The sequence below is a fragment of the Myotis daubentonii genome, chromosome 18 (assembly GCF_963259705.1).
Source record: "Myotis daubentonii chromosome 18, mMyoDau2.1, whole genome shotgun sequence".
Taxonomy (NCBI): domain Eukaryota; kingdom Metazoa; phylum Chordata; class Mammalia; order Chiroptera; family Vespertilionidae; genus Myotis; species Myotis daubentonii.
Window position 1 is genome coordinate 5,578,333 of NC_081857.1, and position 12,496 is coordinate 5,590,828.

At 42.0% G+C, this 12,496-nt stretch overlaps 1 protein-coding gene across 5 annotated transcripts in view; it reads left to right on the forward strand.

Annotated features, from left to right (window-relative positions):
- GPR89A (G protein-coupled receptor 89A) overlaps positions 1 to 12,496 on the forward strand; it is a 48,804-nt gene that overhangs the window by 20,929 nt on the left and 15,379 nt on the right. For all 5 annotated transcript variants that reach the window (XM_059674331.1, XM_059674333.1, XM_059674335.1 and 2 more), the window contains 4 exons: positions 1,274 to 1,380; positions 1,729 to 1,830; positions 8,134 to 8,254; positions 8,872 to 8,952. In XM_059674331.1, the coding sequence (XP_059530314.1) occupies positions 1,274 to 1,380; positions 1,729 to 1,830; positions 8,134 to 8,254; positions 8,872 to 8,952 (411 nt within the window). The remainder of the gene's footprint in view (positions 1 to 1,273; positions 1,381 to 1,728; positions 1,831 to 8,133; positions 8,255 to 8,871; positions 8,953 to 12,496) is intronic.

Below are 12,496 nucleotides of genomic sequence, written 5' to 3' on the forward strand. Positions count from 1 at the left end.
TCCTTGGGTGAGAATCAACAAAACAAACAAACAAACAAAAATTATGCTAAGTGAAGGAAACCAGTCACTAAAGACGTCATATTACATGATTCCATTTCTAATAAATGTTCAGAATAGCAAATCGGTATGGACAGAAAGTTTCCTAGGGCTGGGAAGGTGGTAAGAAGGAGGAGCGACTGCTAATGGGTATAGGATTTCCTTGTGCAGAGTTGAAAATGCTTGAAATTAATAGTGATGGTCACACAACTCTCTGAAGATACTAAAACCCATTGAATTGTACACTTTATTTTTTTTCTTAAATTTATTTTTAAAAATATTTTTATTGATTTCAGAGAGGAAGGAAGAAGGAGAGAGAAATAGAAACATCAATGATGAGATAGAATCATTGATCAGCTGCCTCCTGCACATACCACACTGGGGATCAGGCATGTGCCCTGACTAGGAATTGAACTGTGACTTTTTGGTTTATGATCAATGCTTAACCACTGAGCCACACCGGCTGGGCAAATTGTACACTTTTTAAAAAATATATATTTTATTGATTTTTTACAGAGAGGAAGGGAGAGGGATAGACAGTTAGAAACATCCATGAGAGAGAAACATCAATCAGCTGCCTCCTGCACACCCCCTACTGGGGATGTGCCCACAACCAAGGTACATGCCCTTGACCGGAATCGAACCTGGGACCCTTGAGTCCGCAGGCTGACACTCTATCCACTGAGCCAGACCAGTTAGGGCTGAATTGTACACTTTGAATGGTGAATTATATCTCAATAAAATGATTATAAAAATTCTAAAATATTTTAATAAATAACATATTTAGGTGCAATAATAAAGTCATATAAATCAGATGTTTAGTTCTGTACCCACAAGGTACAGAAGAAGTATTTCTGAGTCTTTATAGAACACATTACTATTAACATTTTTTTAATTCTCATATTAGAATAAGACTCCCAGTGGTGAGTGAGACAATAGTCATTGTGCCAGTAATAATATATGTTCATATATATTATTATACATTATCTATGAATATAACTAGAACACTAACATTCTCATTTTAATAAGTGAAATGTTAAGAGGTTAAGATGATTATATATACCTTCTGGAACTTTTTTTCTTCTCTCTATAAATGAGCAGGTAATAGCAGGCTAGTTGACTAGTTAGATGGGTATATTCAGTATTGAGTTCAAAGAGCAAGAGATCCTTGGAAGACTAAGGAGAATGACAGCTGCTGCCCTTCCCTCCTAGTGACGGGCGTTGCCGTGTCTTGCAGCTCCCGTTACTTCCACTGGAAACTGAACCTGTGCGTCATTCTGCTGATCCTGGTCTTCCTGGTGCCTTTCTACATCGGCTATTTTATTGTGAGCAACATCCGCCTGTGTGAGTGTTTGACCCTCAGGGGCTGTTGTTTGGGGCCACCTCACACACAGCATCTTAAAGGGCTGGCACAAAATAAATATTGAGTGAACGGTTAGGTTATTTGTCCTGCCACAGTTCTGGTTCTGGTTCTGTCAGATCATCTCCCATAACTCAACCCACAGCTTAATTTCAGCCAAATTTCTCTTAAAGTGATCAGCATGCTTTCTCTAAAAATAACATTGTTCCATCGCTCATTTGCCAAGTGAACAAGCCAGCCAAATATTAGTTAGTGTTATCCCATAGCTTTTAAGTAGAGCAAGCTCTTTAGCTTGTATCTATTTAACCTTAGTCTTGTCTCCTCTTTCTCAGTGCACAAACAGCGACTGCTTTTTTCCTGTCTCTTATGGCTGACTTTTATGTATTTCTTCTGGAAACTAGGAGATCCATTTCCCATTCTCAGCCCAAAACACGGTGAGTGTTGGGGGGAGAAGAGGAATGGGTTGTTTATAATTATCTGATACGGAAAAAAAAAATAATTTTTAAAAACTTGTAGTTGTGAGAAATATAGCAAATTAAGTCTCTAAAAGTTTTCTGGTTTTGAACCAAATTGTCCCTTCATCCTAGGAGGGGTCACATGCTGGTTTTTGGAACAGACTTCTTTCATTCAGAATCGGAGTTTTTGACCTTAGAGTAGTGACTAAACTTCAAGGGAGTAAGGAGTGGACAAAGGTCTCTTTAACTTCAATGTCCTGACACTCTGTGTAGATTATGGGAATATATTTGTGTGTGTATTTGGAGGTGGCATGTCCATAAGCTTTTACCAGATTCCCAAAAGGGTCTGTGGCCAAAAGGACACTGCTGGAGTGAGGCTGAAGATTCTCTTCAGGGGGCATATGGATTTGGGGAAAGAGCAGTGAATAAAACACAATTTAGTGAAAGTAGAAAATTTTCTATGAAACAGTATCTCTCTTCACACAAAAAGCTCATTTTAAATCCAGGAACAGGTCATGAACAGTCCTAATTTCTCTGCTAAAAACAAACAAAAATGTCTTGACTAACAAATTCTTCCAGGACTACTTCACAAATACATGTACAGATCTGTCTAAAATCCATTAGCTCACCTGTAATAAACATACTAGAGCTTTCATACTGGAGCTTTTAAACTATATATATAGCCATAGCCAGTAGCTCAGTGGTTAGAGCGTCAGCCTGCAGATGGAAGGATCCTGGGTTCGATTCCGGTCAAGGGCACTTGCCCAGGTTGTAGGCTCGATCCCCAGGAGGGGGTGTGCAGGAGGCAGCCGATCAATGATTCTCATTATTGATGTTTCTGTCTCTCTCCCTTCCTCTCTGAAATCTATAAAATTATATTTTTAAAGAATTATATATATATTCATTTAACTTTTCTGCTCTATAAGATCCTTATGGCAAAAAACAAACAAACAAACAGAATCTAACTAATTTAAAGCAGAAAGGGACTTATTACTGGGTTTTAGGGAGTTTATAGAATTTCTAGGAAAGTACAGATGTGAAGAGAAGTATCATAAAAATACCACAGGACTAAACCTGAAAAAAACCACTGAAGTTACCACCTGCCACTTAAGACTGTGACATCAGGGACTAGACAATAGAACCTGTGTCCCAGCTGCTCCAGCCCCCAAGCGCTGTTATTCCTACAATAGTTACGAATGCATTTGAGGTTTCACATGGCGGGTGGATTTGATGCGGCCTCAGAAACATTCAGACCCTTGCCTTCGAGGAAGTCTAGGAAGAACCTTCGGCTTTCCTCCAGGTTCTGTCGCGAAGGAAGTGCTAGGAAGGGGAGCATCATGAATGAGCCAGGTCTAGCATCTGCCTCTCCCCCACGCATCCTTCCGTGTCGCCTCGTTTCCTGTGCCAGGGATTTGGAAGAGAGGTTATGAGACGCTCCTGCAGGAGGAACAGAGGAAATGTACAGATTTTAAAGCATGTGCAACACCATAAACAACTGTATATTTTATAAACTAACTACTTTGAAATGTTAAATAACATTAAAGAAGGCCAAACAGTTAAGAAACACCAGCCTACCAAAAACGTTCAAACTCAACATGGCATGCAAGACCCTCCGTGGCCTGACTGTCTCTGTGTCTGCCCTCCGGGCCTCCCGAAATACTGAAGTTTCTGGAGCTGCTCTGTCAGCCTGGACAACCCCTCCCCCCTGCCTGCCTGGGAAATGCCGATTTATTCTCTCAATAGTCAACTCATCAGTTCCTTTAAGAAGATTTTCTTGGCCTTCATTAGGGAATATTAATTGCTCCCATCTCAATGTACTTATATCACCTATAAAATTTAAAATTACTTGTTTTCTGACTTCCTCATTCATCTTTGAGTTCCCTGAGGTCAGAAACTACATCTTGTTTATCTTTGTATCTCTAGTGCCTAGGGAGGGACCTAGCACATAAGTGTTTATTACCTGTTTATTGAACCAATGAATGAAAAAAAGTTTGTCTTGCCAAGGTAGTAGGTGAACTTACTCACCTGTGAGTTCCCTGAGGCCAGAAACTACATCTTATTTTCTTTGTATCAGGAAAGTAACTGTCACTCTGGATAGGGATTTGGGGTGTGATAATATGGTAAGGTGCCCATGCCAGTGTAGGGAAAGATGGAGAAGGGAGACCCTGATAAGACAGCTCTCATATAAACTATCTCAAATAAACCCACAGAGGCAAATTGTTTCAGATTTGTTTGTGATACTAGAAATGAGGGACAAGAGCTATTAAAGGACCCCAGGGCTGCTTACATGATAGCACAAGGTCACATTCAGTCCAAAACTGACGAAGGACACCATTCTCCAGCTTTTCCCTTGTGAGCAGCCAGAGCTTGCCCCAAGGAAAGAGCAGACCATCATACCTTTTGGGCCTGAAGCTATCCCTTTTTCTAAACTCTCTGGGAATATCCTGAAGAACACTGAGAGGAAGAGCTAGGGAGATCGTTTCCCTTTAGTCTTACCTTTGTGCTCCAGTAAGTAGGCATTTTGATTTTCTGTCCCAATGTCCAGGTGTCTAATTTATTTGGCCTGAAGAGAAGTAAGTTGGGAGGAAAGTTTAGGCAGTGGCTGGGGAGCAGCCAGCCCCGCACTGCTTGGAGCTTTCCCAGGACTGTGCCACAGCCAGTGCGGTTTATTGCTGTGGAAATCACACTAAAACTATCAGACCTACATGAAAACATGCCTGCAAAGTGCTCTAAGCAGAGCCTGGCTCTGGAGAGGTTGGACACTCCATAGGGAAAGAGGAAGAGACTGGAACAGCATGTGAAGCAAGAAAGAATCTGTGTGGGCAGATGTGACAGTGAATGGTCTGCAAGTTGCCTCATCGGTCTGACTCCCCATTTATTAGCTGGAAAACAGGAAAGATGATGACGGTCCTTTACTTCATAGAAATGCTGATATAAGGAGATAGTATCTACAAAGTACTTTAAACCAGAAAAAATATTCAAGAAAGGGACGTCACCTTAAGATAAAAGTAAAGGAGACATTTTTCCAATTCCTTATATTTAGTAACCTGTATTAATCCCTTGGATATTTTTCATGTTACTGGGTGATAACTACATCCCCAGAGTCAACAAATCTTTGTTTTCCTGGCTGCCTGGCACATGGAAAGTATTTAACAAATATCAGTCAGACATGACTCTTCTGTAGAGAAGATGCAAACTCAAGGGCTATACGGAAAGTAGAAGCGACAGAATTTGGGTGAGGATTTGTTCATTCATTCAATATTCCATAGCTATTTACTGAGTGCCCAGTTTATATTCTGTGCTGGAGATACAACCATGAACAAAACAAACTTGACCTCTGCCTTCTTGAAACTTCTAATCTGGCCGGAGCGACTAAACAGTAAAGAGGTAAATATATAAACAGACATTTGCCAGTTCTGATCATTGTCACCGAGGAGCAAACAAGCAGCTCTGAGAGGGAAGAGTGAAGAGAAGGATACCAGCTTTAATGCAAGTGTTAGAGTCAGTCTTTCTATATTTAAACTGAGATCTAAAGGGCAAGACCAAAGGTCGGCCAGCAGGAAGGCACAAGAGACATCATGTAAAGCTTCAAGGTGTGTTCCACGAGGAATGAGAGACAGAGTGAGAGCAGGGCACAGATTGTTAACGTTGGTGACTAGAGAGCTGACGGTGTCATTTTCTAAGATGGTCATCAGAAGAAGGCAGTTAGCCGGAGCTTGGGATATGTTGAATTTGAGTTACCTGTGCACATCCAAGTGAGGTTCAGTAGGCAGTGGACACAGCGTCAGGAGCTTCGGAGAAAGACATGGGTTCATCAGTCCTCATGGAGCTAACTCCAGGAATCTAGAAAATTAGACATCCTCAGCTAACTGCCCTTAGAGGAAGCTGGGCAAACGGGCGAGATCACCCACGGAAGATGTATAGACTGAAGTGAAAGAGAATTCTGGTCCTTTTGCAGAGCAAAAGGCCCAAAAAGGGGGGCGGGGGGCGGAGGCAGCTAGAGAAATAAAAGGGAAAATGAGGGAAATGGTCATATGAAAGCCAAGAAAGGAAACTAATGTTCAATAGGAACAATTCCATATCATAAAAGATCAGATCAAACAAGGATTGGAAAATATCATTGAATTTTGCAGCCAGAAAATTGATGACCATATTACAGGAGTGGGAAGAGCCCGGGCTCTGGAACTAGGCATCTTGGGTTTGAGCCCGTCCTCTGCCACAGCTGCTGTGTGGCCTCCACTGAGTTATGTAACCCCTTCCTGCCTCCATCTCCTCGCTAACATGAGGGTTTCAGTAACATCTCCTTCCGGTTGTTGGGAGGAGTAAGTGGACTAATACAAGTGGAATGCTTAGAGCAGTACCAGGTACATAACAGGTGCCTCACGAATGTGACCTGTTGCATTGCCATCACTGTCATCAGTGAAAGCGGTTCACTCAGCGTGGAAGATTCGGACGGAGCTGGATTGCAGCCAGTTGAGTAATGAACGGAGGTGACGGAGTGTGAACGTCTCTCAAGAAGCTTGGCTCTTACGGGGAAAGGAGAGAAGATTGGTGACTAGAGGGAAACTCAAGACCACGGACAGATTATTCTTAGGAAAGAGATTTGAAACCGAAAGGAAAGAAGCAGCAAGGGATCCCAGAGAGAAGACAAGCAATGGAACCAGAGCCTGGGCGGTTGGAAAGGGAAGAACAAAAGCACACGTAGAGAAGTCAGCTGTAAACACCGTGTTGTCCTGAGGGGGCACGTTGGGAGGATGATTGCAGATGTAAATATTTATAATAGAGTAGAGGCAGTGCATGTCCGATAGCTCATTTCTTACGTAATACGAGCATTAGCTCTGGAGAACAGGATTGGAAAATGGATTAGTGTCTGCTGAGGGAGTGGGAAGAGATGGCTGACCAAGGGCAAGAAAGGCCCTACGTCTGTACTGGCCCCAGTATCAGTGTGCTTTCTAGCAGCTTCAGGCAGCTCAGGGCGGCACCGGGACTCAGGGTGTTGGGCTGGGCGTGCGGGACCAGTGCTTCAGGAGGGGAGGGGACTGAGTCCTGGGGAGAGGAGTGGAAGCAAGGAAGCCTGGAGCCCAGCTGGGGGAGGAAGGAAAGGGAAGACAGGGACGTCCGAAGAGTGCTCAGGTGGTGTCATGGAAACCAAGGAACAAGGGACTCATACTGGAATTTTTTTTGTTGGTTTCAAAGCTAAGAGAATTTCTGAACAGCAGCTCTAACGTTTGGCCGTAGAAGTAAATGGTTGAAGTGGATTCTATCCTGGAAATAGAAAGTGAAAAACAAATGAAAACTATTTTTTTTTCCTGTGAAACCAGATGTTCTGAGTTATTCTTCAGCATTGCTTTCTCTCATTTATCCCAAATACATCAACAGCAGCATTTATTTTAACTACTGAGTTGATTTTCAGCACTGTCAAATAAGGAAGTAATTGATAATTAGAATACAGTCCATCATCTGAAATTCATGTCTTTGCCTTTGAATTACTTAGTCATCCTTAAATTCAGCCCATTTTTAGGTGCATTATGTGTTTATTGGTGGTAAACACGAATAACAGATAAGCTAGCTAAAGAGCTTATGACCTGAGGGAAGTATATGTATCGCAGGTGGCTATAGATGCCATAGATGACGCTGGGAGACAGTGAGAAAGTGCTGCCTCCTATCTGTACTCTTCCAGCACACTTACTCTTGTTGTTTTTTTGCTTCTGTTTTTTATTTGTTCATTTGTTTGTTTTTAATATATTTTTATTGATTTCAGAGAGGGAGGGAGGGAGGGAGAGATGGAAACATCAATGATGAGAGAGACTCATTGATCGGCTGCCTCCTGCACGCCCCACAGTGGGGATCTAGCCTGCAACCCTGGCATGAGCCCTGACTGGGAATCAAACCATGACCTCCTGGTTCATAGGTTGATACTCAACCACTGAGCCACACCGGCCGGGCAGTTTACATTTTTTTTTTTTAATTTGCCAAGACTTTTACTGAAAGTACTTTGTGTTGTTAGAGTTCATACTACCTTGAATAAACAGTCAATAGTGTTATTTACAATTATTGTTGCTAATCTTATTATTACCATTACCCAATAATAGAGATGATTCTGGAAGCATATGAGATAAGAGGAAAATCAGTAGACATGTATTTATCATAGATTGTCTGATAGTAACAGCATCTGGCCTCTGTTGGTTAGTTCTGTGCGATGGTTGCCATGTTCAGTGATGTGTCCACTGCAGGTGGAAGCCCTCGCTGTCACCTGGCATTAACGTGCTTGCATGTTTTCAGGGATCCTGTCCATAGAGCAGCTCATCAGCCGGGTGGGTGTGATCGGTGTGACTCTCATGGCTCTTCTTTCGGGATTCGGTGCTGTCAACTGCCCGTACACGTACATGTCCTACTTCCTCAGGTAATGAGAACTCTGTCTCGTGTCTTTTCCCCTTCACTTCCTGAACACAAATGTCATCTCATGCCACCATCATTAACACTTAAATCTTAGACCTATGCCACTGCCCTTTTCTTCTTTCCTCTGTCCTTCTGGGCATTGACCTAGGGATCTTTCTAAATAAGTCTTATTACTTATATTGCTTGCCCTTATTTGTCCTACATTTATTTCTTTTAATGACAATTTCAATTTGACCCTCTCCACCCCTTACTCACCGCACCCCTTTTTAAAGGCACAGTGAACAGTAATGTGAGCTAATCCCAACAAATTAGTCCCTCCCAAAATTGGAACAGACATGTGCCAAGTTAAAAATGTGCTCACACATGCATCATAAATATCACTGGCTGAAAGCTAAGAAAGATCAATAGAGAACTAATTACTTTCCATTGTCCTGAGACCCTGGAAGTATTAGCTATAGAAAATGACAACAAAAGCATTTTTGCTCATTTTCATTTCCTTAGAAAAAGACAGGTTCTTGAATTGCTGGGTAACAATTGAGGTGTATGTGTTTCTCCAGCTGCCTTGTGTTATGCCCAAGGACGGGACCTCAAAACATTGCTAGCAGTTTGTGCTTATTATAGGAATGTGACGGACGTAGACATCCTAGCCCTGGAACGGCGACTGCTCCAAACCATGGACATGATCATAAGCAAAAAGAAAAGGTAAGATATCAGCACATTAAAAACTTGTACTCTTAGAATTTCTCAACAAGAAATTTTACTATGAATTGGTGCTAACAGGGAATTTCATCTTACTCATTTCCATTATAAGTTAAAGCATCATCAAAGACAGTGTCTAGTCCTGCGTGAAAGAAAATTTTCAAGTACAGTCATATTTCCTGACTTTTGATCAATTCTCTTGAGGTGAATTATTGGAATAACTTATGTTTGAAGGTATTCTGCATTGGATGTTCTAAAAGTCTATTATCCTGAATGTTTACAAACTGTTTCATGCCTGACTTCAACCTTTTCAACTTCCTTTCTCTTAACTACTTTAAAAAATTATTCATGCAGAATAATCATTTGGTTTTAATTCTTTGCCTTCATTTATTCATTCACATATTCATTCACTTAGTAATTATAGAAGGCCTAGATTATTCCAGGCACTGTACTAAATGCTGAATAGTACGTAGAAATCCAGAGGTGAACAGGATACTCAGTCTCCACCTTCATGAAGCTTATTAGTCCACTGTCTTTATTCAAATTATTATTGCCCATGTAACAATGGTGACAGAGGTTTTAAACTGCATGAGTGGTTTTGCATTTCATGTTCCTTCCTTCAACACCTTTTTATAGTAAGACCCAAGGTCAAGTCAAAGAAGCCTTAATGTAAGAGATAACAATAGACATTCGAATGATAGAGGCCCAGATTCACCCACCAATTGCCTCCATTTCTATATATCTTTACTAGGATATTGAAAGCAGATACACATAGGTATACATTTATTTACTTAAATGTTTTGTTTTTATTTATTCTATACAGTTGATTTTACATGAATGAATATGAATGCAGATTTTAAAAACATAATAATAAAAGCAACAGTATTCAATAGTAAGAGACACTTATATAGAAACAGTACTATTTTGATTCCTTCTCCCTTTTACTATATTTCTTTTATTCATACCGAGATGAATGTAAAGTCATTCCCATGTCAGGTGTGGATGTGTACTTGTAAGCCACCTGATCTCTAGTCATGGTGAGTCGTTGGCTCTGATGTGCCCCTACTGACCTTGTCTAAGGGTCTGGGGTGGTGTGTGGCCCTGCGATAGGTCTTATTAATTTGAGTGGCTCTCAGATGAATGAGTCTCCTGACTTGACCTAATTACCACAGCTGGGTACCCAGTGGAGCCAGCAGGGCAGACTGACAGCTAGCATGTAATCCTAGGGCCCTGGGGCTTCATACAGTGCCCTTGTTATTTACCAAAATATAGAAAAACTCTTTCACAAACACAGACTGTCTTCCAATTTAACAGCAGAGGGCCATAGTGAGGTGACATACAAGAAAAATAACATGTTAGAAACAAACAGCTGATGGTTGAAAACGGAGACAGGAAAAAGGTACACTGTCTTCTCACATGGAACCCTGAATAGATGAGCTTTACAGTATTTAGGAATGCCGGGAGCCGGTCCATCCTTGCTGTTTCAAGGGACCTGGCATATATGGCATACGGTTCTTAATATGTTTGCTCACCTTCTTGGCGCTGTGTTTTAACCAAGGTCACCTCTCCGAGAAAGGTTGAATCCCCAGGTAGGGATTTTCCCCTAAAGTTAGGGAGGGAATAAAACCCCTCAACTAAGTGCCAGGCGGGTAATTAATCACTTTAACTATGAACAATCATGCTTAAGCTACATAATCTTTACTCCCTGGAATGGAGATAAGAAACGCCCTAACCTTTGGAATAGAGATTGATAGGATTGAATCAACTGGTATAAATACAGATGTAACAAGACAGAAAGAGACAGAACTCAGAACACAGAACCTACACTCAGAACCTAGGCACAGAACCTACACAGAACGTTCTCTAGAGACAGAAGAACTTTGCTGGAGAGAACATGGCAAAAGATCCTGGACAGAAACTGGCCTCAGAACCTAGAGACAGAACCTAGCGAGAGAACATGGCAAAAGATCCTGGACTGAACCTGACTACAGAAATTGGCAAGAGAATCTGACTAGAACCTGGTGACTGAACCTGGCTGGAGAACCTAGACAGAACCTGGCTGGAGAACCTAGCGAGGGAACATGGCTACAGAACCTGGCTGGAGAACCTGGAGAACCTAGCAAGAGAACATGGACACAGAACCTGGCTGGAGATCCTAAGCAGAACCTCTCTGGAGATCCAGACCAGAACTTGGCTGGAGATCCGGGCTAGAGATCCTGGCTAGGCTACTGATCAACTGAACGCTGTCTCCGTGTCATTCCTTCTTCGCCGACTCCGTCCACACCTTTGGGGACCCCTGGACCTGCTGGGGTTGGACCCCGGCATAGGAACATTCATCAAAAACTAGTTCAGCCTTGAGCAGTGGTCAGAGCATCGACCCACCAAAGGGTCATGGGTTCAATTCCCAGTCAAGAGCACATACCTCGGTTGCACATTCAATCCCTGGCCCCAGTCAGGGTGTGAGTGAGAGGCAACCAATCGATGAGTCTCTCTCACATTGATGTTTCTCTCTCTCTCTCTCTCTCTCTCTCTCTTTCTTTCTCTCTCTCTCTCTCTCTCTCTCTCTCTCTCTCTCTCTCTCTCTCTCTCTCTCTTTCTCTCTCTCTCTCTCTCTCTCTCTCTCTCTCTCTCTCTCTCTCTCTCTCTCTCTCTTCCTGTCTCTCTTTAGTGTGACCATACTGGTATAGTGATCAAGCCTTTCAGCTTCCTTCTGCTTGAGAGAATTAGTGATTCATTTTGCTTTGTCCTTCTGTTGACTTAGATATTAAAGCTTTTGTATTGGTAACCTATGATATAGCTGAAATATAGTCTCTATTCACAAACAATAATAGTACAATTTTGAAATTATGGTTTTGTAGAAGATAGAAAATATAGCTGTGCAACTACACCACGGTGTAATGAAAAGAACTTGAACTAAATCACATTCCTATTAACTTGTTAAGTGGTCTCGAGCAAATACTCATTTGTAAGATACCCATTTAGTCAATGCCAGGGCTGACTAAAGGGTCAGTAGGGTCCCTTTCTACCCACAAATTCTGAATTCACAGTATTTCACATAGCTTGTGACATACAAAAGAAAATAGAAACTATATCATGTAAAAGTTAGATGCAAGCTACTAGTGTGAAAGAAAAATCTTAACCTCTATCCTTGATATTTTAGTCTCTCTTTTGAAAATGTGTAGTGATAGGGAAAAGATACATATTCACCTATGGAATGTCAACACCAGCCACAGCTCCTGTCAGACCATAGCAGAGGAGCCCGGCCGGCGTGGCTCAGTGGTTGAGCATCCTCCTATGAACCAGGAGGTCACAGTTCGATTCCCAGTCAGGGCCCATGCCCAGGTTGCAGGCTCAACCCCAGTGTGGGCCCCACCGGAGGCAGCTGATCAATGATGTTTCTATCTCTTTTTCCCTCTCCCTTCCTCTCTGAAATCAATAAAAATAAATAAAAACCATCATAGAACCCTAACTGGTTTGGCTCAGTGGATAGAGCGTCAGCCTGCGGACCGAAGGGTCCCAGATTCGATTCAGGTCAAGGGCATGTACC